Genomic DNA, 27,331 nt, shown 5'->3' on the forward strand with positions numbered 1-27,331 from the left:
CAAAAAAGTCCCTTTTAATAGTTTTGTCCATTACAGCTGAACTAAGTGAGAGAGCCACACCAAACCACTTATGCATCACTTTAATTATGCCACTGTGAAGCTTTGCAAGTCCAGAATGAATCATTCTGTGGTCAAGTCTGCCCTCTTTTGTCGAAAAAGCGTAACTGCATTTGGAACACAGAAAACCACTCTATAATGTACAAGTCACTGCTGTGAAGCTTCCTAAGGTGGAAACTGGCAGATAGGTGCTTCCAGAAGAGAATGGCAGCTTGTGTGAAAAAGCTTGTTTTCTCAGCCTGAGAAGCTCATTCAGCACACTTAGGTGGAAAAACACCAAAGTCCCACAGAATTGCATGTGAAACAGGAAAAAGCCAGAATTACATGGGAAACGCAAAAAAGTCACTTTTAATACTTTTGTCCATTACAGCTGAACTAAGTGAGAGAGCCACACCAAACCACTTATGCATCACTTTAATTATGCCACTGTGAAGCTTTGCAAGTCCAGAATGAATTATTCTGTGGTCAAGTGTGCCCTCTTTTGTCGAAAAAGCATAACTGCATTTGGAACACAGAAAACCACTCTATAATGTACAAGTCACTGCTGTGAAGCTTCCTGAGGTGGAAACTGGCAGATAGGTGCTTCTGGAAGAGAATGGCAGCTTGTGTGAAAAAGCTTGTTTTCTCAGCTGTTGTTCGACGTCATCCCGAGCACATGGTTACTTATCATATGGCGAATTAAAGGCCCCTGCACGCATTTAAAGCAAGGAGACCTGTTTTGTTAAATGTGCATTAATATTTGTATCGTTTTGGCCTCCTGAATGGCTCCAGGTTTAAAAAGTCAAGTTAAAAAGTATTTAAATAGACATGACAAGGTTTTAATCAATTCAATATTTATTAGGAATGGTCAAAATGTATAATAGATAAGCTGGGAAAGTGCAATGTAGCAGCAGCATTACACACAGTAACAACACACAGACATATCAAAAAATCAACATAGAATGCAATATAAAAAATGGATAAATAACCAGTATAATTGCAGTGCAAACTAAAAATAAAAAATATAAGGTGCAGTGAACAGATGAAACATATAAGGTGCTTGGATAATAGTACAGTAAATATTTAAAAAAAAAAACTTTTAATGTCTTTTTAAACTCTTCTCAGCCAGCCACAGCTCCACAGTCTTCCCTTCATAGAAAGCACAGAAGTGCTCTCCCCCATATTGGCTGTGGCCAAAGTCTTTCTGCTGTGGCTGGCCACAGAGTTGGCAGATCCGCAGTTTGTGGGGCTTCCTCACTTTCCCACCTGGTTTCTCTGGTTTCTCATGCCTCTGTTTGAGGTTCCAGGCTGTTGTTCTGGGGAGCTTCTGTAGCTCACCAGGGCCAAGCTGTTCCCTGATCTACTCTTGCACTGTGCGTCCTCCAGGGCCCTCTTCCACAGCACAAAAGTATTGGCCCTTGAGGTAAGTGTGGCCACCATCCACCGTGCATGCTTGGCCACGGATGTTGCAGGGGTCACCAGGTTTGTGCTGTGGCTTTCCCCTGGTACTTTGGAGGACTTTTTTGTCTTTTGCTGCTTTAATTTTGCGCCTGTACACAGTGCAACGGGTGGGCTTGCTGGTCCCCGCCACTGGCTCTGCTGCCTGAAGCCGTCAAGGAGAGGAGCTGGAGGAGGAGGAGGAGGATGTGCAGTCGTAGTCCACTTAAATACAAATACAATACAGAACTCTGTTAGTCAAGGTACATAGAAACACAGATGCAGTTTAACAAAGTATATTTCTAACAAACCTAATGAAGTGACGTGTTTGGTTTTCCGCGTTGCTTTTCTGCCTTCCATTCTGTCCAACTAAACCCTCAGCACCCCCTGTTGTTTGACAGTGTCCATTTGAGGCCCATTCTCACCTAGTCTCTAGGTAAACCTTTGAACCTGACCCTGGGTTGACCCCTTGACCCTAGTTTTAAGTGAGGAGAGGGAATGATGTATTGTGTGACTGTTACCTGTGGGAATTTAGTGATATCAGGCACCTAGTCTAGATACCTAGTCTTCCCTATATTTATTTAATTTCTTAAAGACCGAAAGAAGCAGGAGAAAGCATTGGTTTAAAAAAGAAAAGTTTATTTAAAACAAAAACAATTAAGACAGCAATATACAACTATATAGATATATATTGGAATTTCCCCATTGTGGGACAAATAAAGGAATATCTTATATAAGACAACTATATACACAATATTTATTTAGCAAACATAATTGACAAACTAAATACACTATATACACAATATTTACAAATCCCTCCCTCCCAAACACACACACACACACACACACACACACACAAAGCGTTCGCTCAGAGAGGGGGAGCCGCCCCATCACTCACTCACACACACACACACACAAAGTGAAGTGTTCGCTCAGGCAGGGGGGGCTGCTCCATCACGCCCCTTCACCTCTGCCAGCCACTGCTCCACAGTTCTCCCTTTCCCCTCGGCCCGGGAGCAGAAGGTCTCCTTCTTGTAGCGGCTGTGGCCAAACGCCCGCGTCTTCGGTTGGCCACTGCGCCTGCAGTTAAAGTGGGAGACCTTCTTTGCTGGTTATAAGTGTTCTCCCAGCTCCCGGCACAACGCTCTTTCTCCTCCTGGAGCTTGCGCCTCCAGGCGGTGTTCCTTGGCACTGGTGGAGCAGTGGCAGCTGTGGCTGTGGAGGGGATGTCACCGGCCTCCGCGCTGACGCTGGTGGACAGGACGGCGTCCGCGCTGGAGGCTTGTGGGGTGGCTGATGAGGAGGAGGAGGAGGCAGTGGAGGAGCTGGCGACGATGAGGTCCAGGACCAGAAGCGTCCGTGGGCAGGCGGTGCTGGAGGGGCTGGTCTGGCTGCTCAGGCTGCTGCAGCACAGTCGGTGGGGCAGGCAGGGGCTCCGCTGCAGTCTGGGGAGTGCTGGGCCCCAGGACTGCAATGGCGATGGTGTCCCTCATCATGGCCTTGCTCCTCTGGTTGTGCCTTAAAAAACAGAATGTAACAAATGCACATTAGTAATCATGACATCACACACACACACTCACACAGTGCCACTTCAAATCAGATGTGAGAGAAAGGATCAGGTCTTACCATTGCGTCAGGGTCCGCCGATTGACATCATATAGCTGGATGCGGGTGCTCGTCATGAGGGCTGCACAACTATAAACATTCTCGCGAATTGTTAGATAGTCCCTCATGACGGCACCCCAGCGAGGAATCCAGACCCCGGCAATCTTCCTGCCCTCGCTGCAGTGGAGGATGCTGAGGTCCAGCAGGACAGCCTCCACAAGCCTCGACACATCGGGAGACTGCGCCGCTCCCGCCCCCCTTGCCCAGGACCGCACTACATAGACAGAGAGAGAGAGAGAGAGAGAGAGAGAGAGAGAGAGAGAGAGTCAGTGAGTTAATTAGTGACTGACAGGACAGGACAAGAACCAAAAAAAGCTTGGAAATTTATTGTGACTGCTTACCGCTTCACACTATCCACACCCCTGGCATGTGAGCGTGCCGCTGGGTGGTCCGGAATCGGCCTTGGACAAGCCGGCCCTGGTGACGGGGGGGGAATTTGACCGCTGCCTTGTCCCAATCACTCAACTTCAGCCAGAGAGCGGTGATCTCTCTGGCTTGCCTGGGAGTGACGTAGCGGCGGTGGCGCAGTTCCACGAGGGCCTGGGCCAGGGCCACGACGTGCTGGTAGCTGCCTCCACCTGGCCCGATAACATCCTCCTCCTCCTCCTCCTCCTCCTCCTCAGCCTGCTGCACCTCCATTTGGTCCACGCGGGTGAGGTTTGAGGACTGAAGGAGAGCGCTGTGGTGTTCGAGGAGACGAATCTCCTCTGGTTCCTCCTCCTCGAACTCTTCATCACTGCCCCCCCACCCCCCCCCCGGCTTCGTCCTCATCAGTCCCCTCCTGGAGCGTCAGGATCATCCAGGTCCTTCTGCAGCACAGCGCCCGTCTGGGAGAACAGGTACTCCACCCCAATGAGTTCCCCTGTGGGCACACAGAGACACAGATGTTAAATGACAGACACCTAAGACAGGTGTTAAACGTTACCGTTACCTCAGACAGATTTATGACTTACCTGTGTACTCCCTGGGCATGGTGTACGTGTCGACCAGCGTGAGCCCAAGAAGCTCTTGGGTCAGCTGGTCGAAGCTGTGCTGCAGCTGGGCACTGTAGCAACGCAGCGCCGACCTCTGTCCTCCCTCGATTCTCGTTCCACCGCACCAGGCCCTCCAGCAGGTACACCTGGAAGTGTACATCACTTGCAGATTGTCCTAAGCAGAAACAAAGCAACACAGTTAGTGTGAGAACAAATAAACACACAAATACATAATTGAGTCTGTGTTGTAAACCACACATGTACTTACCTGGGATGAAGCGGCACAGGTGCAGGTGGAACGATTCCAGGGAAGTGGAGCCTCGGCCGCACCGGTAGACGGGGAGCCTCACCCCGCCTTTGGTGAGCTCTCCCGTCTTGGTGTAGAGGTCCACTCCCGCAGGGTCCTGGATGCAGTCGAGGTGTCGGCGCTGCGTGCTCCAGATCTCCTCCATTCGGGCGCGGTCGATCAAAGGGACGCCCATGCTGTCCGTCACGTTCCAGAAGGTGTCCAGCACCTCTTGGACCAGCCGCTCCGTCTCCACTGCACCCCTGGTGCGGCGCCGGCAGTGACGGGCGAGCTCCTTGGCGGACAGCTTGACCTCCTGGGCGTCCCTCCCCTCCTCGGACTGCTTGGCTCCTCTCAGGCGGGACACGTCTTCGGCGTCCCACTCAAAAATGGCGAAGGAGAGCCTCGCCATGAAGAGGCCGTAGAGCTGGTGGCTGTCGGTGGTCACCCCTCTGGCGAAACGCCGCATGAGGTGCCACACGTCGAGCCTGACGACCAGCTCGTGCCACTCGTGGAACAGCTTGGACGTTTGACACTGTCCCACGGTGGCACAGCAGTCCCGGTCCACGTACAGGACCCTTGGAGGGGCCTTCCCGGCTTCGCGGTACCATGCCATGTCGACAAGTCCGCCCCCCCTCAGCTGCGGTGAGGACGGACATGAGCACCTGCCCGTACTCATTGCCGACGTTGGTGACCCAGGCGGCCGTCCCGGCAGCACCGCCCGCAAGCTTTTTGGTGATCTGTGTGACACAGCAACACAACAACATTCAGACACATGACAAAACAAACATTACACTGGGTACACGGCACGCTGTGGTGGATAACAAAACCTACCTTCTTGGTGGAGTCCATCTTCAAAAGATCACCAAAGATGGAAGTGACTCTGGCTCTCGTCTCGTCGAGCCTCGTCAAGGCGTCCCTGACGTAGACGTTGATGAGCCAGAGCACTGTGGGCACCGGGTGCATGGTTGGGAGCGACGACGCCGCCAGCGGCGCAGCGCCCGGTACCCGAGCTTGCGGAGCACGGAAAGGTACAGCATCGACCGCGCCATCCACTCTCTGGTGTGCTGCTCCACCAGAGAGGCACGGAGGCGAGACGCACTGTTGCCCAAAGTGCGCTCCTTCATGAGCCCGATCACAGCTCTGTCGCAGGACAACCTGGGAGGGGAAAGAGGTGATCAGAGGTTACCGGAGAAAACCACAGAAATACATTACTGTTGCTGTTACTGTTTACATTACTTACTTGTACGTGAGAACTGCTGGACACTGCTCACGATGGGCCATGTCCAGCTGTCCCAAGATGTCCTGCGACCATCCCGGCATCTTCTTGTGACAGGAGCTGCATTCCAGGTACTCCGTGCCCATGAAGTACCAGCAGCTCCTGTCCAAGACCCTCCTCACCGTCTTGTAGAGGCCAGCTCCCGCAAGCTTGCCCCCACAGGCGACGATGGGGCAGCGGAGGTGGTACGCCCACATCCTGTAGGGCACCCACAGGAAAAAGGGACTCTGGAAAAAGGGGTGGGCTGTGGCGGGTGGCTGGGTGTAGAGGGGCCGGGCACCTTGGTGGGTGCCACCACAGGCGGAGTTCAGATGTGAGGACACCCTGCCCGTTGGGTGCCCTCCTGAACAGTGCCCGGCCCACCCAGTCGTGCTGCTCTTCGGGGAGCGTCAGCCTCCAGCCACGTGGTAGCAGCTGAAACACACAGCAGTGTCAGACCGTTAGTGTACTGAACACAGACACACACACACTACAACACAATATGTCATCACTGAGCATACCTGTGCGCCGGGGCCTGACCTCTCCCCACAGGTGTTGTCCTGAAGGGGACGTTCCGGTGGCTGGGAGAGAGAGAAGGGGGGCACGGCTGATGGGGCATCCCTGCACGGGTCGACCTCCATGGCGGCAGCGAGCAGGTCAGCATCCGAGGGTCCATCCTGGGGACCAACAGCGTCCAGGGGTGGTTGTGGTGGTTGTGCTGCCAGGGCTGCCTTCTCTGCATCCCGGGCCTGCACATATTTTTTAAGTCCACCAACCTGGACGCTTTGGCTGTGGGTGCCGCCTGCCTCACAAACTGTACATAGCTAAAAAGAGAACAGAAATGCAATGGGTAAAAAAGTCACGCACACACACAGACAGACACAGATACACACACAGACACACACAGACACAGACACACAGATACACACACAGACACACACAGACACACACACACACACACAGACACACACACACACACACACACAAACAAACAAACAAACAACTTACCTTGCCCGCTCACGGTCCGTCGACTCGTACAGGGTCTTGTAGGTCAGGTCACTATGAACACCGAACCCCACCAGCGTGTCGTCCACGCCCCTCATGGTCTGGGGACTGCCCTCGAGCATCCTACGCCTGTCGATGGCTGCCACCATCGGCGGGAACAGCCTGGCGTAGGAGACGAGGGCGTCTTTGTGCACCATGAGGGCATTCTGCTGACTAGTGCCCCCTTTGTCTCTCTCTCCCTCGTGGGACACACAGATGGTGACTGCGTATCCCACGTCATTCTCCAGCAGCCACCGGAACGTCTGACCACGGTACTGGCCGAGCTGCAGCTCGCTCTCGGCCAGCACCTGATGGTGATCGGTGGGGTTACCTCCCTTCTGCACCACCCTGTCTCTTGCCTCAGAGCGCACCAGCTCAGGGGTCTTAACCACCACCAGGGCAGTGGCAGAGGCAGAGGCCCCCCTCTGGCGGCGGCTCAAGGCCAGCGCCTCCTGAGAGGCCCGCAGGGTCAGGTCAAGGTTTGCCTCAAAGCGGAAAATAGGCTGCATTTTCTAGAAAGACAAGAAATAAGATTTAAGTCAGTAATCTGCTACACATGCACTGTTTACATCCTACTGACCGTCTATTACTGTACTCAATGATACTGTGCCCATTCATTAACATACATTCAACATCAGGCGTCCTGTTTACACATTTAAACCATATTTACACTTTGAATTTTGACTTCAAACTGTAGTAACTACATCTACAGGGTCTAAGGAAGATAATCAGGTAGTCTGTTTAAAGATTAAATACATTGTGAGAGATCGCCAGCCCTCAGAAAAGTAGTAACTAAAATGACCTCATTCACCTCCTTGTTTTTAGCTAGCAAAATCACGGCTGGTCTGTTTACACATTTAAACCATATTTACACTTCAAATTTTGACTCCACCTCGTTGTACCAGCATACCAAGGGTCTTAAGAAGTGAGCCAAGTTGTCTCATCACGTTTTTAAAGCGTTTCCAGAGATCGTCAGCTCATCACAGCAGTGGCTAAATGCTCATTCATTCCCAACGCTTAGCATGCTAATAGCGATTTATATGCTAACGCATCTAAAGCACAGTTAAACTTTAAATATCAACTCCACACAATAGCAGTACAATATCCTAGGTCTCAACAAGTAAACCCAGTATGGGAATATTATTTTAAACACATTTCACCGATCGGTAATGACATCGGCGGCAGTCCTAACTTACGCTAACGTTACATTGGCTCGCTGTTTCACTGCTAACTGATTACTGTATAATATATAAGCTGCCTTTTCAATGTAGCACATAATTTTACAAACAATAAAGTTTGTCTAACCTTATAATATTGTGTGAATGTCCGTCCGTCCGCTCACTCAAACGCCGCTCAGTCCGAATGAATGAATGACACTGACCGTGGCTGTGGCTTTGGGGGTGGGCGGGACATGCGGCGAGCTGTCGAATCACAGCACAGCACCCAAATGGAACAGACCAATGGGGTTGACCTGGCCTTCACCCATTGGCCTGTTCCATTTGAGCATGAGCCAATGATAGCCTCTGAAATCGGTAGGATGCGGACCTAGAGCGCAAAAGACGCGCGGTCGACGTGCGGAACGGCACTCCCGCTCGCCGGTTCGAATCCCGACGGAGGCAAACTGCGAAACGCGTGCATAGCGTCGAAATGTCTTCTCTAAATATAAAAAAATGATTAAAACATGCTTGGAACCGTTGTATAGAGTCTATAAATGATAATGAATTTGCATATTTCCAAGGCCAGGCAATGCAATAATAAATGGATTTTTCATTTACAGTACGGTTTATCTCCTGTGTCTTCATTTTATTGAGAATATGTATCATCAGTGTTTATTGAGAATATGTATCATCAGTGTTTATTGCTTTAAATTTGATATAGGACAAGAGAACAATGATACCAGTATAAAATGATGACAATTTATTTGAAATATGAAGTCAGATGTCCAGGATACAGGACAGTGCAGCATATCAGTGTGGAAAGGGCTTTACAAATAAAATACAATTCTCAGTAAAAAAGGGTAAATAAATTATTTATGTATAAATTAAAGTTACATGCTGTGTATGATTTGTTTCCCCTTTTTCTTCAGTGAAATAAATATCAATTAAATATATTGTTGTTGTGTTCTGCATCTTCACAACAACAACATCAAACACAGCAGAAGTACAGAGCAAAATAGATTATTTAAACTACAATCCAATAATAATAATAATAATAATAATAATAATAATAAATGGTGATGCAGAACAGAGCAGTGGCACAAGGCAATCACAGCAGGCAGACACATAGTATAAGAGCTCAGCACAGATATGCATGGATACATAACACAGGGGCATTACAGTGTGAAGTACCTGTACATACAAGGCTTTTTATTTTTTTGGCAGCAACAGAGCCAGTGGCAACAGCAGATGAACCAGCACAAATGGCAGTCCGATATCTTGCGTCGCAGCTACTGGATGTAACTGATGTAACAGTGATCACATTAATGAACATACCCACATGTCCAAAATATAAAAAATAAAAAAACTTGTCAGTGCATAGAATCAGAACAGCACAGAGGCATGACAGCGTGTTATACAGGTGTGAATGGGACACACAATGATCCCCCCCCCCTTAAACCATATGACAGGCAGCAGACACACAGCAGGCCTATAAGACTTGTCAGTGCATAGAATCAGAACAGCACAGAGGCATGACAGCGTGTTATACAGGTGTGAATGGGACACACATTTTTTTCCAAGCAGAGTGTCACTGTGCTGTAGAAGAGTTGTGGCAGGGTGGGTGGACCGGTGTTGGTAGAAAGCCTCCACACTGCGGCAAAGTCCCGGTCCTTGTGGAGGGGAAAGTCAATGTCTTTTTAAAAAAAAACACACACACAACACTGCAAACAACTATATACACCTGCCCCAGCAAGAGTGCGAAATCAGTCCGGGGCTCGATTGCATGTGAAACAGGAAAAAGCCAGAATTACATGGGAAACGCTAAAAAGTCACTTTTAATAGTTTTGTCCATTACAGCCAAACTAAGTAAGAGAGCCACACCAAACCACTCTATAATGTACAAGTCGCCGCTGTGAAGCTTCCTGAGGTCGAAACTGGCAGATAGGTGCTTCCAGAAGAGAATGGCAGCTTGTGTGAAAAAGCTTGTTTTCTCAGCCTGAGAAGCTCATTCAGCACACTTAGTTGGAAAAACACCAAAGTCCCACAGAATTGCATGTGAAAAAGGAAAAAGCCAGAATTACATGGGAAAAGCAAAAAAGTCAATTTTAATATTTTTGTTCATTACAGCCAAACTAAGTGAGAGAGCCACACCAAACCACTTATGCATCACTTTAATTATGCCACTGTGAAGCTTTGCAAGTCCAGAATGAATTATTCTGTGGTCAAGTGTGCCCTCTTTTGTCGAAAAAGCGTAACTGCATTTGGAAGACAGAAAACCACTCTATAATGTACAATTCACCGCTGTGAAGCTTCCTGAGGTGGAAACTGGCAGATAGGTGCTTCTGGAAGAGAATGGCAGCTTGTGTGAAAAAGCTTGGTTTCTCAGCCTGGCACACTTAGGTGGAAAAACACCAAAGTCCCACAGAATTGCACTTGAAACAGGAAAAAGCCAGAATTACATGGGAAACGCAAAAAAGTCACTTTTAATAGTTTTGTCCATTAGAGCCAAACTAAGTGAGAGAGCCACATCAAACCACTCTATAATGTACAAGTCACCGCTGTGAAGCTTCCTGAGGTGGAAACTGGCAGATAGGTGCTTCTGGAAGAGAATGGCAGCTTGTGTGAAAAAGCTTGTTTTTTCAGCCTGGCACACTCATGTGGAAAACCACCAAAGTCCCACAGAATTGCATGTGAAACAGGAAAAAGCAAGAATTACATGGGAAACGCAAAAAAGTCACTTTTAATAGTTTTGTCCATTACAGCTGAACTAAGTGAGAGAGCCACACCAAACCACTTATGCATCACTTTAATTATGCCACTGTGAAGCTTTGCAAGTCCAGAATGAATTATTCTGTGGTCAAGTGTGCCCTCTTTTGTCGAAAAAGCGTAACTGCATTTGGAAGACAGAAAACCACTCTATAATGTACAATTCACCGCTGTGAAGCTTCCTGAGGTGGAAACTGGCAGATAGGTGCTTCTGGAAGAGAATGGCAGCTTGTGTGAAAAAGCTTGGTTTCTCAGCCTGGCACACTTAGGTGGAAAAACACCAAAGTCCCACAGAATTGCACTTGAAACAGGAAAAAGCCAGAATTACATGGGAAACGCTAAAAAGTCACTTTTAATAGTTTTGTCCATTACAGCCAAACTAAGTGAGAGAGCCACACCAAACCACTCTATAATGTACAAGTCGCCGCTGTGAAGCTTCCTGAGGTCGAAACTGGCAGATAGGTGCTTCCAGAAGAGAATGGCAGCTTGTGTGAAAAAGCTTGTTTTCTCAGCCTGAGAAGCTCATTCAGCACACTTAGTTGGAAAAACACCAAAGTCCCACAGAATTGCATGTGAAAAAGGAAAAAGCCAGAATTACATGGGAAAAGCAAAAAAGTCAATTTTAATATTTTTGTTCATTACAGCCAAACTAAGTGAGAGAGCCACACCAAACCACTTATGCATCACTTTAATTATGCCACTGTGAAGCTTTGCAAGTCCAGAATGAATTATTCTGTGGTCAAGTGTGCCCTCTTTTGTCGAAAAAGCGTAACTGCATTTGGAAGACAGAAAACCACTCTATAATGTACAATTCACCGCTGTGAAGCTTCCTGAGGTGGAAACTGGCAGATAGGTGCTTCTGGAAGAGAATGGCAGCTTGTGTGAAAAAGCTTGGTTTCTCAGCCTGGCACACTTAGGTGGAAAAACACCAAAGTCCCACAGAATTGCACTTGAAACAGGAAAAAGCCAGAATTACATGGGAAACGCAAAAAAGTCACTTTTAATAGTTTTGTCCATTAGAGCCAAACTAAGTGAGAGAGCCACATCAAACCACTCTATAATGTACAAGTCACCGCTGTGAAGCTTCCTGAGGTGGAAACTGGCAGATAGGTGCTTCTGGAAGAGAATGGCAGCTTGTGTGAAAAAGCTTGTTTTTTCAGCCTGGCACACTCATGTGGAAAACCACCAAAGTCCCACAGAATTGCATGTGAAACAGGAAAAAGCAAGAATTACATGGGAAACGCAAAAAAGTCACTTTTAATAGTTTTGTCCATTACAGCTGAACTAAGTGAGAGAGCCACACCAAACCACTTATGCATCACTTTAATTATGCCACTGTGAAGCTTTGCAAGTCCAGAATGAATTATTCTGTGGTCAAGTGTGCCCTCTTTTGTCGAAAAAGCGTAACTGCATTTGGAAGACAGAAAACCACTCTATAATGTACAATTCACCGCTGTGAAGCTTCCTGAGGTGGAAACTGGCAGATAGGTGCTTCTGGAAGAGAATGGCAGCTTGTGTGAAAAAGCTTGGTTTCTCAGCCTGGCACACTTAGGTGGAAAAACACCAAAGTCCCACAGAATTGCACTTGAAACAGGAAAAAGCCAGAATTACATGGGAAACGCTAAAAAGTCACTTTTAATAGTTTTGTCCATTACAGCCAAACTAAGTGAGAGAGCCACACCAAACCACTCTATAATGTACAAGTCGCCGCTGTGAAGCTTCCTGAGGTCGAAACTGGCAGATAGGTGCTTCCAGAAGAGAATGGCAGCTTGTGTGAAAAAGCTTGTTTTCTCAGCCTGAGAAGCTCATTCAGCACACTTAGTTGGAAAAACACCAAAGTCCCACAGAATTGCATGTGAAAAAGGAAAAAGCCAGAATTACATGGGAAAAGCAAAAAGTCAATTTTAATATTTTTGTTCATTACAGCCAAACTAAGTGAGAGAGCCACACCAAACCACTTATGCATCACTTTAATTATGCCACTGTGAAGCTTTGCAAGTCCAGAATGAATTATTCTGTGGTCAAGTGTGCCCTCTTTTGTCGAAAAAGCGTAACTGCATTTGGAAGACAGAAAACCCCTCTATAATGTACAATTCACCGCTGTGAAGCTTCCTGAGGTGGAAACTGGCAGATAGGTGCTTCTGGAAGAGAATGGCAGCTTGTGTGAAAAAGCTTGGTTTCTCAGCCTGGCACACTTAGGTGGAAAAACACCAAAGTCCCACAGAATTGCACTTGAAACAGGAAAAGCCAGAATTACATGGGAAACGCAAAAAGTCACTTTTAATAGTTTTGTCCATTAGAGCCAAACTAAGTGAGAGAGCCACATCAAACCACTCTATAATGTACAAGTCACCGCTGTGAAGCTTCCTGAGGTGGAAACTGGCAGATAGGTGCTTCTGGAAGAGAATGGCAGCTTGTGTGAAAAAGCTTGTTTTTTCAGCCTGGCACACTCATGTGGAAAACCACCAAAGTCCCACAGAATTGCATGTGAAACAGGAAAAAGCAAGAATTACATGGGAAACGCAAAAAAGTCACTTTTAATAGTTTTGTCCATTACAGCTGAACTAAGTGAGAGAGCCACACCAAACCACTTATGCATCACTTTAATTATGCCACTGTGAAGCTTTGCAAGTCCAGAATGAATTATTCTGTGGTCAAGTCTGCCCTCTTTTGTCGAAAAAGCGTAACTGCATTTGGAACACAGAAAACCACTCTATAATGTACAAGTCACCGCTGTGAAGCTTCCTAAGGTGGAAACTGGCAGATAGGTGCTTCCAGAAGAGAATGGCAGCTTGTGTGAAAAAGCTTGTTTTTTCAGCCTGGCACACTGATGTGGAAAAACACCAAAGTCCCTCAGAATTGCATGTGAAAAAGGAAAAAGCCAGAATTACATGGGATACGCTAAAAAGTCACTTTTAATATTTTTGTCCATTACACCCAAACTAAGTGAGAGAGCCACACCAAACCACTCTATAATGTACAAGTCGCCGCTGTGAAGCTTCCTGAGGTGGAAACTGGCAGATAGGTGCTTCTGGAAGAGAATGGCAGCTTGTGTGAAAAAGCTTGTTTTCTCAGCCTGAGAAGCTCATTCGGCACACTTAGGTGGAAAAACACCAAAGTCCCACAGAATTGCATGTGAAACAGGAAAAAGCCAGAATTACATGGGAAACGCAAAAAAGTCACTTTTAATAGTTTTGTGCATTACAGCCAAACTAAGTGAGAGAGCCACACCAAACCACTCTATAATGTACTAGTCACCGCTGTGAAGCTTCCTGAGGTGGAAACTGGCAGATAGGTGCTTCTGGAAGACAATGGCAGCTTAAATGAAAAAGCTTCTTTTCTCAGCTGTTGTTCGACGTCATCCCGAGCACATGGTTACTTATCATATGGCGAATTAAAGGCCCCTGCACGCATTTAAAGCAAGGAGACCTGTTTTGTTAAATGTGCATTAATATTTGTATCGTTTTGGCCTCCTGAATGGCTCCAGGTTTAAAAAGTCAAGTTAAAAAGTATTTAAATAGACATGACAAGGTTTTAATCAATTCAATATTTATTAGGAATGGTCAAAATGTATAATAGATAAGCTGGGAAAGTGCAATGTAGCAGCAGCATTACACACAGTAACAACACACAGACATATCAAAAAAATCAACATAGAATGCAATATAAAAAATGGATAAATAACCAGTATAATTGCAGTGCAAACTAAAAATAAAAAATATAAGGTGCAGTGAACAGATGAAACATATAAGGTGCTTGGATAATAGTACAGTAAATATTTAAAAAAAAAAAACTTTTAATGTCTTTTTAAACTCTTCTCAGCCAGCCACAGCTCCACAGTCTTCCCTTCATAGAAAGCACAGAAGTGCTCTCCCCCATATTGGCTGTGGCCAAAGTCTTTCTGCTGTGGCTGGCCACAGAGTTGGCAGATCCGCAGTTTGTGGGGCTTCCTCACTTTCCCACCTGGTTTCTCTGGTTTCTCATGCCTCTGTTTGAGGTTCCAGGCTGTTGTTCTGGGGAGCTTCTGTAGCTCACCAGGGCCAAGCTGTTCCCTGATCTACTCTTGCACTGTGCGTCCTCCAGGGCCCTCTTCCACAGCACAAAAGTATTGGCCCTTGAGGTAAGTGTGGCCACCATCCACCGTGCATGCTTGGCCACGGATGTTGCAGGGGTCACCAGGTTTGTGCTGTGGCTTTCCCCTGGTACTTTGGAGGACTTTTTTGTCTTTTGCTGCTTTAATTTTGCGCCTGTACACAGTGCAACGGGTGGGCTTGCTGGTCCCCGCCACTGGCTCTGCTGCCTGAAGCCGTCAAGGAGAGGAGCTGGAGGAGGAGGAGGAGGATGTGCAGTCGTAGTCCACTTAAATACAAATACAATACAGAACTCTGTTAGTCAAGGTACATAGAAACACAGATGCAGTTTAACAAAGTATATTTCTAACAAACCTAATGAAGTGACGTGTTTGGTTTTCCGCGTTGCTTTTCTGCCTTCCATTCTGTCCAACTAAACCCTCAGCACCCCCTGTTGTTTGACAGTGTCCATTTGAGGCCCATTCTCACCTAGTCTCTAGGTAAACCTTTGAACCTGACCCTGGGTTGACCCCTTGACCCTAGTTTTAAGTGAGGAGAGGGAATGATGTATTGTGTGACTGTTACCTGTGGGAATTTAGTGATATCAGGCACCTAGTCTAGATACCTAGTCTTCCCTATATTTATTTAATTTCTTAAAGACCGAAAGAAGCAGGAGAAAGCATTGGTTTAAAAAAGAAAAGTTTATTTAAAACAAAAACAATTAAGACAGCAATATACAACTATATAGATATATATTGGAATTTCCCCATTGTGGGACAAATAAAGGAATATCTTATATAAGACAACTATATACACAATATTTATTTAGCAAACATAATTGACAAACTAAATACACTATATACACAATATTTACAAATCCCTCCCTCCCAAACACACACACACACACACACACACACACACACACACACAAAGCGTTCGCTCAGAGAGGGGGAGCCGCCCCATCACTCACTCACACACACACACACACACAAAAGTGAAGTGTTCGCTCAGGCAGGGGGGCTGCTCCATCACGCCCCTTCACCTCTGCCAGCCACTGCTCCACAGTTCTCCCTTTCCCCTCGGCCCGGGAGCAGAAGGTCTCCTTCTTGTAGCGGCTGTGGCCAAACGCCCGCGTCTTCGGTTGGCCACTGCGCCTGCAGTTAAAGTGGGAGACCTTCTTTGCTGGTTATAAGTGTTCTCCCAGCTCCCGGCACAACGCTCTTTCTCCTCCTGGAGCTTGCGCCTCAGGCGGTGTTCCTTGGCACTGGTGGAGCAGTGGCAGCTGTGGCTGTGGAGGGGATGTCACCGGCCTCCGCGCTGACGCTGGTGGACAGGACGGCGTCCGCGCTGGAGGCTTGTGGGGTGGCTGATGAGGAGGAGGAGGAGGCAGTGGAGGAGCTGGCGACGATGAGGTCCAGGACCAGAAGCGTCCGTGGGCAGGCGGTGCTGGAGGGGCTGGTCTGGCTGCTCAGGCTGCTGCAGCACAGTCGGTGGGGCAGGCAGGGGCTCCGCTGCAGTCTGGGGAGTGCTGGGCCCCAGGACTGCAATGGCGATGGTGTCCCTCATCATGGCCTTGCTCCTCTGGTTGTGCCTTAAAAAAACAGAATGTAACAAATGCACATTAGTAATCATGACATCACACACACACACTCACACAGTGCCACTTCAAATCAGATGTGAGAGAAAGGATCAGGTCTTACCATTGCGTCAGGGTCCGCCGATTGACATCATATAGCTGGATGCGGGTGCTCGTCATGAGGGCTGCACAACTATAAACATTCTCGCGAATTGTTAGATAGTCCCTCATGACGGCACCCCAGCGAGGAATCCAGACCCCGGCAATCTTCCTGCCCTCGCTGCAGTGGAGGATGCTGAGGTCCAGCAGGACAGCCTCCACAAGCCTCGACACATCGGGAGACTGCGCCGCTCCCGCCCCCTTGCCCAGGACCGCACTACATAGACAGAGAGAGAGAGAGGAGAGAGAGAGAGAGAGAGAGAGAGAGTCAGTGAGTTAATTAGTGACTGACAGGACAGGACAAGAACCAAAAAAAGCTTGGAAATTTATTGTGACTGCTTACCACTTCACACTATCCACACCCCTGGCATGTGAGCGTGCCGCTGGGTGGTCCGGAATCGGCCTTGGACAAGCCGGCCCTGGTGACGGGGGGGGAATTTGACCGCTGCCTTGTCCCAATCACTCAACTTCAGCCAGAGAGCGGTGATCTCTCTGGCTTGCCTGGGAGTGACGTAGCGGCGGTGGCGCAGTTCCACGAGGGCCTGGGCCAGGGCCACGACGTGCTGGTAGCTGCCTCCACCTGGCCCGATAACATCCTCCTCCTCCTCCTCCTCCTCCTCCACAGCCTGCTGCACCTCCATTTGGTCCACGCGGGTGAGGTTTGAGGACTGAAGGAGAGCGCTGTGGTGTTCGAGGAGACGAATCTCCTCTGGTTCCTCCTCCTCGAACTCTTCATCACTGCCCCCGGGCTTCGTCCTCATCAGTCCCTCCTGGAGCGTCAGGATCATCCAGGTCCTTCTGCAGCACAGCGCCCGTCTGGGAGAACAGGTACTCCACCCCAATGAGTTCCCCTGTGGGCACACAGAGACACAGATGTTAAATGACAGACACCTAAGACAGGTGTTAAACGTTACCGTTACCTCAGACAGATTTATGACTTACCTGTGTACTCCCTGGGCATGGTGTACGTGTCGACCAGCGTGAGCCCAAGAAGCTCTTGGGTCAGCTGGTCGAAGCTGTGCTGCAGCTGGGCACTGTAGCAACGCAGCGCCGACCTCTGTCCTCCCTCGATTCTCGTTCCACCGCACCAGGCCCTCCAGCAGGTACACCTGGAAGTGTACATCACTTGCAGATTGTCCTTAGCAGAAACAAAGCAACACAGTTAGTGTGAGAACAAATAAACACACAAATACATAATTGAGTCTGTGTTGTAAACCACACATGTACTTACCTGGGATGAAGCGGCACAGGTGCAGGTGGAACGATTCCAGGGAAGTGGAGCCTCGGCCGCACCGGTAGACGGGGAGCCTCACCCCGCCTTTGGTGAGCTCTCCCGTCTTGGTGTAGAGGTCCACTCCCGCAGGGTCCTGGATGCAGTCGAGGTGTCGGCGCTGCGTGCTCCAGATCTCCTCCATTCGGGCGCGGTCGATCAAAGGGACGCCCATGCTGTCCGTCACGTGCCAGAAGGTGTCCAGCACCTCTTGGACCAGCCGCTCCGTCTCCACTGCACCCCTGGTGCAGCGCCGGCAGTGACGGGCGAGCTCCTTGGCGGACAGCTTGACCTCCTGGGCGTCCCTCCCCTCCTCGGACTGCTTGGCTCCTCTCAGGCGGGACACGTCTTCGGCGTCCCACTCAAAAATGGCGAAGGAGAGCCTCGCCATGAAGAGGCCGTAGAGCTGGTGGCTGTCGGTGGTCACCCCTCTGGCGAAACGCCGCATGAGGTGCCACACGTCGAGCCTGACGACCAGCTCGTGCCACTCGTGGAACAGCTTGGACGTTTGACACTGTCCCACGGTGGCACAGCAGTCCCGGTCCACGTACAGGACCCTTGGAGGGGCCTTCCCGGCTTCGCGGTACCATGCCATGTCGACAAGTCCGCCCCCCCTCAGCTGCGGTGAGGACGGACATGAGCACCTGCCCGTACTCATTGCCGACGTTGGTGACCCAGGCGGCCGTCCCGGCAGCACCGCCCGCAAGCTTTTTGGTGATCTGTGTGACACAGCAACACAACAACATTCAGACACATGACAAAACAAACATTACACTGGGTACACGGCACGCTGTGGTGGATAACAAAACCTACCTTCTTGGTGGAGTCCATCTTCAAAAGATCACCAAAGATGGAAGTGACTCTGGCTCTCGTCTCGTCGAGCCTCGTCAAGGCGTCCCTGACGTAGACGTTGATGAGCCAGAGCACTGTGGGCACCGGGTGCATGGTTGGGAGCGACGACGCCGCCAGCGGCGCAGCGCCCGGTACCCGAAGCTTGCGGAGCACGGAAAGGTACAGCATCGACCGCGCCATCCACTCTCTGGTGTGCTGCTCCACCAGAGAGGCACGGAGGCGAGACGCACTGTTGCCCAAAGTGCGCTCCTTCATGAGCCCGATCACAGCTCTGTCGCAGGACAACCTGGGAGGGGAAAGAGGTGATCAGAGGTTACCGGAGAAAACCACAGAAATACATTACTGTTGCTGTTACTGTTTACATTACTTACTTGTACGTGAGAACTGCTGGACACTGCTCACGATGGGCCATGTCCAGCTGTCCCAAGATGTCCTGCGACCATCCCGGCATCTTCTTGTGACAGGAGCTGCATTCCAGGTACTCCGTGCCCATGAAGTACCAGCAGCTCCTGTCCAAGACCCTCCTCACCGTCTTGTAGAGGCCAGCTCCCGCAAGCTTGCCCCCACAGGCGACGATGGGGCAGCGGAGGTGGTACGCCCACATCCTGTAGGGCACCCACAGGAAAAAGGGACTCTGGAAAAAGGGGTGGGCTGTGGCGGGTGGCTGGGTGTAGAGGGGCCGGGCACCTTGGTGGGTGCCACCACAGGCGGAGTTCAGATGTGAGGACACCCTGCCCGTTGGGTGCCCTCCTGAACAGTGCCCGGCCCACCCAGTCGTGCTGCTCTTCGGGGAGCGTCAGCCTCCAGCCACGTGGTAGCAGCTGAAACACACAGCAGTGTCAGACCGTTAGTGTACTGAACACAGACACACACACACTACAACACAATATGTCATCACTGAGCATACCTGTGCGCCGGGGCCTGACCTCTCCCCACAGGTGTTGTCCTGAAGGGGACGTTCCGGTGGCTGGGAGAGAGAGAAGGGGGGCACGGCTGATGGGGCATCCCTGCACGGGTCGACCTCCATGGCGGCAGCGAGCAGGTCAGCATCCGAGGGTCCATCCTGGGGACCAACAGCGTCCAGGGGTGGTTGTGGTGGTTGTGCTGCCAGGGCTGCCTTCTCTGCATCCCGGGCCTGCACATATTTTTTTAAGTCCACCAACCTGGACGCTTTGGCTGTGGGTGCCGCCTGCCTCACAAACTGTACATAGCTAAAAAAGAGAACAGAAATGCAATGGGTAAAAAAGTCACGCACACACACAGACAGACACAGATACACACACAGACACACACAGACACAGACACACAGATACACACACAGACACACACAGACACACACACACACACACAGACACACACACACACACACACACACACAAACAAACAAACAAACAACTTACCTTGCCCGCTCACGGTCCGTCGACTCGTACAGGGTCTTGTAGGTCAGGTCACTATGAACACCGAACCCCACCAGCGTGTCGTCCACGCCCCTCATGGTCTGGGGACTGCCCTCGAGCATCCTACGCCTGTCGATGGCTGCCACCATCGGCGGGAACAGCCTGGCGTAGGAGACGAGGGCGTCTTTGTGCACCATGAGGGCATTCTGCTGACTAGTGCCCCCTTTGTCTCTCTCTCCCTCGTGGGACACACAGATGGTGACTGCGTATCCCACGTCATTCTCCAGCAGCCACCGGAACGTCTGACCACGGTACTGGCCGAGCTGCAGCTCGCTCTCGACCAGCACCTGATGGTGATCGGTGGGGTTACCTCCCTTCTGCACCACCCTGTCTCTTGCCTCAGAGCGCACCAGCTCAGGGGTCTTAACCACCACCAGGGCAGTGGCAGAGGCAGAGGCCCCCCTCTGGCGGCGGCTCAAGGCCAGCGCCTCCTGAGAGGCCCGCAGGGTCAGGTCAAGGTTTGCCTCAAAGCGGAAAATAGGCTGCATTTTCTAGAAAGACAAGAAATAAGATTTAAGTCAGTAATCTGCTACACATGCACTGTTTACATCCTACTGACAGTCTATTACTGTACTCAATGATACTGTGCCCATTCATTAACATACATTCAACATCAGGCGTCCTGTTTACACATTTAAACCATATTTACACTTTGAATTTTGACTTCAAACTGTAGTAACTACATCTACAGGGTCTAAGGAAGATAATCAGGTAGTCTGTTTAAAGATTAAATACATTGTGAGAGATCGCCAGCCCTCAGAAAAGTAGTAACTAAAATGACCTCATTCACCTCCTTGTTTTTAGCTAGCAAAATCACGGCTGGTCTGTTTACACATTTAAACCATATTTACACTTCAAATTTTGACTCCACCTCGTTGTACCAGCATACCAAGGGTCTTAAGAAGTGAGCCAAGTTGTCTCATCACGTTTTTAAAGCGTTTCCAGAGATCGTCAGCTCATCACAGCAGTGGCTAAATGCTCATTCATTCCCAACGCTTAGCATGCTAATAGCGATTTATATGCTAACGCATCTAAAGCACAGTTAAACTTTAAATATCAACTCCACACAATAGCAGTACAATATCCTAGGTCTCAACAAGTAAACCCAGTATGGGAATATTATTTTAAACACATTTCACCGATCGGTAATGACATCGGCGGCAGTCCTAACTTACGCTAACGTTACATTGGCTCGCTGTTTCACTGCTAACTGATTACTGTATAATATATAAGCTGCCTTTTCAATGTAGCACATAATTTTACAAACAATAAAGTTTGTCTAACCTTATAATATTGTGTGAATGTCCGTCCGTCCGCTCACTCAAACGCCGCTCAGTCCGAATGAATGAATGACACTGACCGTGGCTGTGGCTTTGGGGGTGGGCGGGACATGCGGCGAGCTGTCGAATCACAGCACAGCACCCAAATGGAACAGACCAATGGGGTTGACCTGGCCTTCACCCATTGGCCTGTTCCATTTGAGCATGAGCCAATGATAGCCTCTGAAATCGGTAGCATGCGCACTAGAGCGCAAAAGACGCGCGGTCGACGTGCGGAACGGCACTCCCGCTCGCCGGTTCGAATCCCGACGGAGGCAAACTGCGAAACGCGTGCATAGCGTCGAAATGTCTTCTCTAAATATAAAAAAATGATTAAAACATGCTTGGAACCGTTGTATAGAGTCTATAAATGATAATGAATTTGCATATTTCCAAGGCCAGGCAATGCAATAATAAATGGATTTTTCATTTACAGTACGGTTTATCTCCTGTGTCTTCATTTTATTGAGAATATGTATCATCAGTGTTTATTGAGAATATGTATCATCAGTGTTTATTGCTTTAAATTTGATATAGGACAAGAGAACAATGATACCAGTATAAAATGATGACAATTTATTTGAAATATGAAGTCAGATGTCCAGGATACAGGACAGTGCAGCATATCAGTGTGGAAAGGGCTTTACAAATAAAATACAATTCTCAGTAAAAAAGGGTAAATAAATTATTTATGTATAAATTAAAGTTACATGCTGTGTATGATTTGTTTCCCCTTTTTTTTTTTTTTTTTAAATATCAATTAAATATATTGTTGTTGTGTTCTGCATCTTCACAACAACAACATCAAACACAGCAGAAGTACAGAGCAAAATAGATTATTTAAACTACAATCCAATAATAATAATAATAATAATAATAATAATAATAAATGGTGATGCAGAACAGAGCAGTGGCACAAGGCAATCACAGCAGGCAGACACATAGTATAAGAGCTCAGCACAGATATGCATGGATACATAACACAGGGGCATTACAGTGTGAAGTACCTGTACATACAAGGCTTTTTATTTTTTTGGCAGCAACAGAGCCAGTGGCAACAGCAGATGAACCAGCACAAATGGCAGTCCGATATCTTGCGTCGCAGCTACTGGATGTAACTGATGTAACAGTGATCACATTAATGAACATACCCACATGTCCAAAATATAAAAAATAAAAAAACTTGTCAGTGCATAGAATCAGAACAGCACAGAGGCATGACAGCGTGTTATAGAGGTGTGAATGGGACACACAATGATCCCCCCCCCCTTAAACCATATGACAGGCAGCAGACACACAGCAGGCCTATAAGACTTGTCAGTGCATAGAATCAGAACAGCACAGAGGCATGACAGCGTGTTATACAGGTGTGAATGGGACACACATTTTTTTTCCAAGCAGAGTGTCACTGTGCTGTAGAAGAGTTGTGGCAGGGTGGGTGGACCGGTGTTGGTAGAAAGTCAATGTCTTTTTAAAAAAAAACACACACACAACACTGCAAACAACTATATACACCTGCCCCAGCAAGAGTGCGAAATCAGTCCGGGGCTCGATTGCATGTGAAACAGGAAAAAGCCAGAATTACATGGGAAACGCTAAAAAGTCACTTTTAATAGTTTTGTCCATTACAGCCAAACTAAGTGAGAGAGCCACACCAAACCACTCTATAATGTACAAGTCGCCGCTGTGAAGCTTCCTGAGGTCGAAACTGGCAGATAGGTGCTTCCAGAAGAGAATGGCAGCTTGTGTGAAAAAGCTTGTTTTCTCAGCCTGAGAAGCTCATTCAGCACACTTAGTTGGAAAAACACCAAAGTCCCACAGAATTGCATGTGAAAAAGGAAAAAGCCAGAATTACATGGGAAAAGCAAAAAAGTCAATTTTAATATTTTTGTTCATTACAGCCAAACTAAGTGAGAGAGCCACACCAAACCACTTATGCATCACTTTAATTATGCCACTGTGAAGCTTTGCAAGTCCAGAATGAATTATTCTGTGGTCAAGTGTGCCCTCTTTTGTCGAAAAAGCGTAACTGCATTTGGAAGACAGAAAACCACTCTATAATGTACAATTCACCGCTGTGAAGCTTCCTGAGGTGGAAACTGGCAGATAGGTGCTTCTGGAAGAGAATGGCAGCTTGTGTGAAAAAGCTTGGTTTCTCAGCCTGGCACACTTAGGTGGAAAAACACCAAAGTCCCACAGAATTGCACTTGAAACAGGAAAAAGCCAGAATTACATGGGAAACGCTAAAAAGTCACTTTTAATAGTTTTGTCCATTACAGCCAAACTAAGTGAGAGAGCCACACCAAACCACTCTATAATGTACAAGTCGCCGCTGTGAAGCTTCCTGAGGTCGAAACTGGCAGATAGGTGCTTCCAGAAGAGAATGGCAGCTTGTGTGAAAAAGCTTGTTTTCTCAGCCTGAGAAGCTCATTCAGCACACTTAGTTGGAAAAACACCAAAGTCCCACAGAATTGCATGTGAAAAAGGAAAAAGCCAGAATTACATGGGAAAAGCAAAAAAGTCAATTTTAATATTTTTGTTCATTACAGCCAAACTAAGTGAGAGAGCCACACCAAACCACTTATGCATCACTTTAATTATGCCACTGTGAAGCTTTGCAAGTCCAGAATGAATTATTCTGTGGTCAAGTGTGCCCTCTTTTGTCGAAAAAGCGTAACTGCATTTGGAAGACAGAAAACCACTCTATAATGTACAATTCACCGCTGTGAAGCTTCCTGAGGTGGAAACTGGCAGATAGGTGCTTCTGGAAGAGAATGGCAGCTTGTGTGAAAAAGCTTGGTTTCTCAGCCTGGCACACTTAGGTGGAAAAACACCAAAGTCCCACAGAATTGCACTTGAAACAGGAAAAAGCCAGAATTACATGGGAAACGCAAAAAAGTCACTTTTAATAGTTTTGTCCATTACAGCCAAACTAAGTGAGAGAGCCACACCAAACCACTCTATAATGTACAAGTCGCCGCTGTGAAGCTTCCTGAGGTCGAAACTGGCAGATAGGTGCTTCCAGAAGAGAATGGCAGCTTGTGTGAAAAAGCTTGTTTTCTCAGCCTGAGAAGCTCATTCAGCACACTTAGGTGGAAAAACACCAAAGTCCCACAGAATTGCACTTGAAACAGGAAAAAGCCAGAATTACATGGGAAACGCAAAAAAGTCACTTTTAATAGTTTTGTCCATTAGAGCCAAACTAAGTGAGAGAGCCACATCAAACCACTCTATAATGTACAAGTCACCGCTGTGAAGCTTCCTGAGGTGGAAACTGGCAGATAGGTGCTTCTGGAAGAGAATGGCAGCTTGTGTGAAAAAGCTTGTTTTTTCAGCCTGGCACACTCATGTGGAAAACCACCAAAGTCCCACAGAATTGCATGTGAAACAGGAAAAAGCAAGAATTACATGGGAAACGCAAAAAAGTCACTTTTAATAGTTTTGTCCATTACAGCTGAACTAAGTGAGAGAGCCACACCAAACCACTTATGCATCACTTTAATTATGCCACTGTGAAGCTTTGCAAGTCCAGAATGAATTATTCTGTGGTCAAGTCTGCCCTCTTTTGTCGAAAAAGCGTAACTGCATTTGGAACACAGAAAACCACTCTATAATGTACAAGTCACCGCTGTGAAGCTTCCTAAGGTGGAAACTGGCAGATAGGTGCTTCCAGAAGAGAATGGCAGCTTGTGTGAAAAAGCTTGTTTTTTCAGCCTGGCACACTGATGTGGAAAAACACCAAAGTCCCTCAGAATTGCATGTGAAAAAGGAAAAAGCCAGAATTACATGGGATACGCTAAAAAGTCACTTTTAATATTTTTGTCCATTACACCCAAACTAAGTGAGAGAGCCACACCAAACCACTCTATAATGTACAAGTCGCCGCTGTGAAGCTTCCTGAGGTGGAAACTGGCAGATAGGTGCTTCTGGAAGAGAATGGCAGCTTGTGTGAAAAAGCTTGTTTTCTCAGCCTGAGAAGCTCATTCGGCACACTTAGGTGGAAAAACACCAAAGTCCCACAGAATTGCATGTGAAACAGGAAAAAGCCAGAATTACATGGGAAACGCAAAAAAGTCACTTTTAATAGTTTTGTGCATTACAGCCAAACTAAGTGAGAGAGCCACACCAAACCACTCTATAATGTACTAGTCACCGCTGTGAAGCTTCCTGAGGTGGAAACTGGCAGATAGGTGCTTCTGGAAGACAATGGCAGCTTAAATGAAAAAGCTTCTTTTCTCAGCTGTTGTTCGACGTCATCCCGAGCACATGGTCATGTTCCCTGATCTACTCTTGCACTGTGCGTCCTCCAGGGCCCTCTTCCACAGCACAAAAGTATTGGCCCTTGAGGTAAGTGTGGCCACCATCCACCGTGCATGCTTGGCCACGGATGTTGCAGGGGTCACCAGGTTTGTGCTGTGGCTTTCCCCTGGTACTTTGGAGGACTTTTTTGTCTTTTGCTGCTTTAATTTTGCGCCTGTACACAGTGCAACGGGTGGGCTTGCTGGTCCCCGCCACTGGCTCTGCTGCCTGAAGCCGTCAAGGAGAGGAGCTGGAGGAGGAGGAGGAGGATGTGCAGTCGTAGTCCACTTAAATACAAATACAATACAGAACTCTGTTAGTCAAGGTACATAGAAACACAGATGCAGTTTAACAAAGTATATTTCTAACAAACCTAATGAAGTGACGTGTTTGGTTTTCCGCGTTGCTTTTCTGCCTTCCATTCTGTCCAACTAAACCCTCAGCACCCCCTGTTGTTTTACAGTGTCCATTTGAGGCCCATTCTCACCTAGTCTCTAGGTAAACCTTTGAACCTGACCCTGGGTTGACCCCTTGACCCTAGTTTTAAGTGAGGAGAGGGAATGATGTATTGTGTGACTGTTACCTGTGGGAATTGAGTGATATCAGGCACCTCTTCTCTGCATCCCGGGCCTGCACATATTTTTTTAAGTCCACCAACCTGGACGCTTTGGCTGTGGGTGCCGCCTGCCTCACAAACTGTACATAGCTAAAAAAGAGAACAGAAATGCAATGGGTAAAAAAGTCACGCACACACACAGACATACACACACAGACAGACACAGATACACACACAGACACACACAGACACAGACACACAGATACACACACAGACACACACAGACACACACACACACACACACACACACACACACACACACACACAAACAAACAAACAAACAAACAACTTACCTTGCCCGCTCACGGTCCGTCGACTCGTACAGGGTCTTGTAGGTCAGGTCACTATGAACACCGAACCCCACCAGCGTGTCGTCCACGCCCCTCATGGTCTGGGGACTGCCCTCGAGCATCCTACGCCTGTCGATGGCTGCCACCATCGGCGGGAACAGCCTGGCGTAGGAGACGAGGGCGTCTTTGTGCACCATGAGGGCATTCTGCTGACTAGTGCCCCCTTTGTCTCTCTCTCCCTCGTGGGACACACAGATGGTGACTGCGTATCCCACGTCATTCTCCAGCAGCCACCGGAACGTCTGACCACGGTACTGGCCGAGCTGCAGCTCGCTCTCGGCCAGCACCTGATGGTGATCGGTGGGGTTACCTCCCTTCTGCACCACCCTGTCTCTTGCCTCAGAGCGCACCAGCTCAGGGGTCTTAACCACCACCAGGGCAGTGGCAGAGGCAGAGGCCCCCTCTGGCGGCGGCTCAAGGCCAGCGCCTCCTGAGAGGCCCGCAGGGTCAGGTCAAGGTTTGCCTCAAAGCGGAAAATAGGCTGCATTTTCTAGAAAGACAAGAAATAAGATTTAAGTCAGTAATCTGCTACACATGCACTGTTTACATCCTACTGACAGTCTATTACTGTACTCAATGATACTGTGCCCATTCATTAACATACATTCAACATCAGGCGTCCTGTTTACACATTTAAACCATATTTACACTTTGAATTTTGACTTCAAACTGTAGTAACTACATCTACAGGGTCTAAGGAAGATAATCAGGTAGTCTGTTTAAAGATTAAATACATTGTG

The 27,331-nt window shown here is 48.2% G+C and overlaps 1 protein-coding gene across 4 annotated transcripts; it reads right to left on the minus strand.

The window, feature by feature from the left end:
- Positions 1 to 5,506: 5,506 nt before the first annotated feature.
- LOC127367466 (uncharacterized) lies at positions 5,507 to 26,981 on the minus strand. Of its 4 annotated transcripts, none has more exons than XM_051407351.1 (5): positions 26,879 to 26,981; positions 26,535 to 26,693; positions 19,458 to 19,761; positions 18,922 to 19,371; positions 5,507 to 5,556 (listed from the first exon to the last, which is right to left on the minus strand). In XM_051407351.1, the coding sequence occupies exons 2-4, from the start codon at positions 26,678 to 26,680 to the stop codon at positions 18,949 to 18,951; spliced, it is 873 nt and encodes a 290-aa protein (XP_051263311.1). In that variant the 5' UTR covers positions 26,681 to 26,693; positions 26,879 to 26,981; the 3' UTR covers positions 5,507 to 5,556; positions 18,922 to 18,948. The 4 variants fall into 4 exon arrangements, with proteins under 4 accessions (XP_051263311.1, XP_051263312.1, XP_051263309.1 ...); XM_051407352.1 differs by lacking the exons at positions 5,507 to 5,556; positions 26,535 to 26,693 and adding exons at positions 18,783 to 18,836; positions 19,951 to 20,109; XM_051407349.1 differs by lacking the exon at positions 5,507 to 5,556 and adding an exon at positions 18,783 to 18,836.
- Positions 26,982 to 27,331: the final 350 nt, after the last annotated feature.

This window comes from Dicentrarchus labrax, unplaced genomic scaffold (genome assembly GCF_905237075.1).
Source record: "Dicentrarchus labrax unplaced genomic scaffold, dlabrax2021, whole genome shotgun sequence".
Classification (NCBI taxonomy): Eukaryota; Metazoa; Chordata; class Actinopteri; family Moronidae; genus Dicentrarchus; species Dicentrarchus labrax.

Coding starts and splice junctions, on each gene's coding strand:
- LOC127367466 (XM_051407351.1), bottom strand. CDS start 26,680: ATGGTGGCAGCCATCGACAGGCGTAGGATGCTCGAGGGCAGTCCCCAG. Junction 19,762..26,534: donor ACGGACCGTGAGCGGGCAAG/GTAAGTTGTTTG, acceptor TCTCTTTTTTAG/CTATGTACAGTTTGTGAGGC. Junction 19,372..19,457: donor GGTCAGGCCCCGGCGCACAG/GTATGCTCAGTG, acceptor TGTGTGTTTCAG/CTGCTACCACGTGGCTGGAG.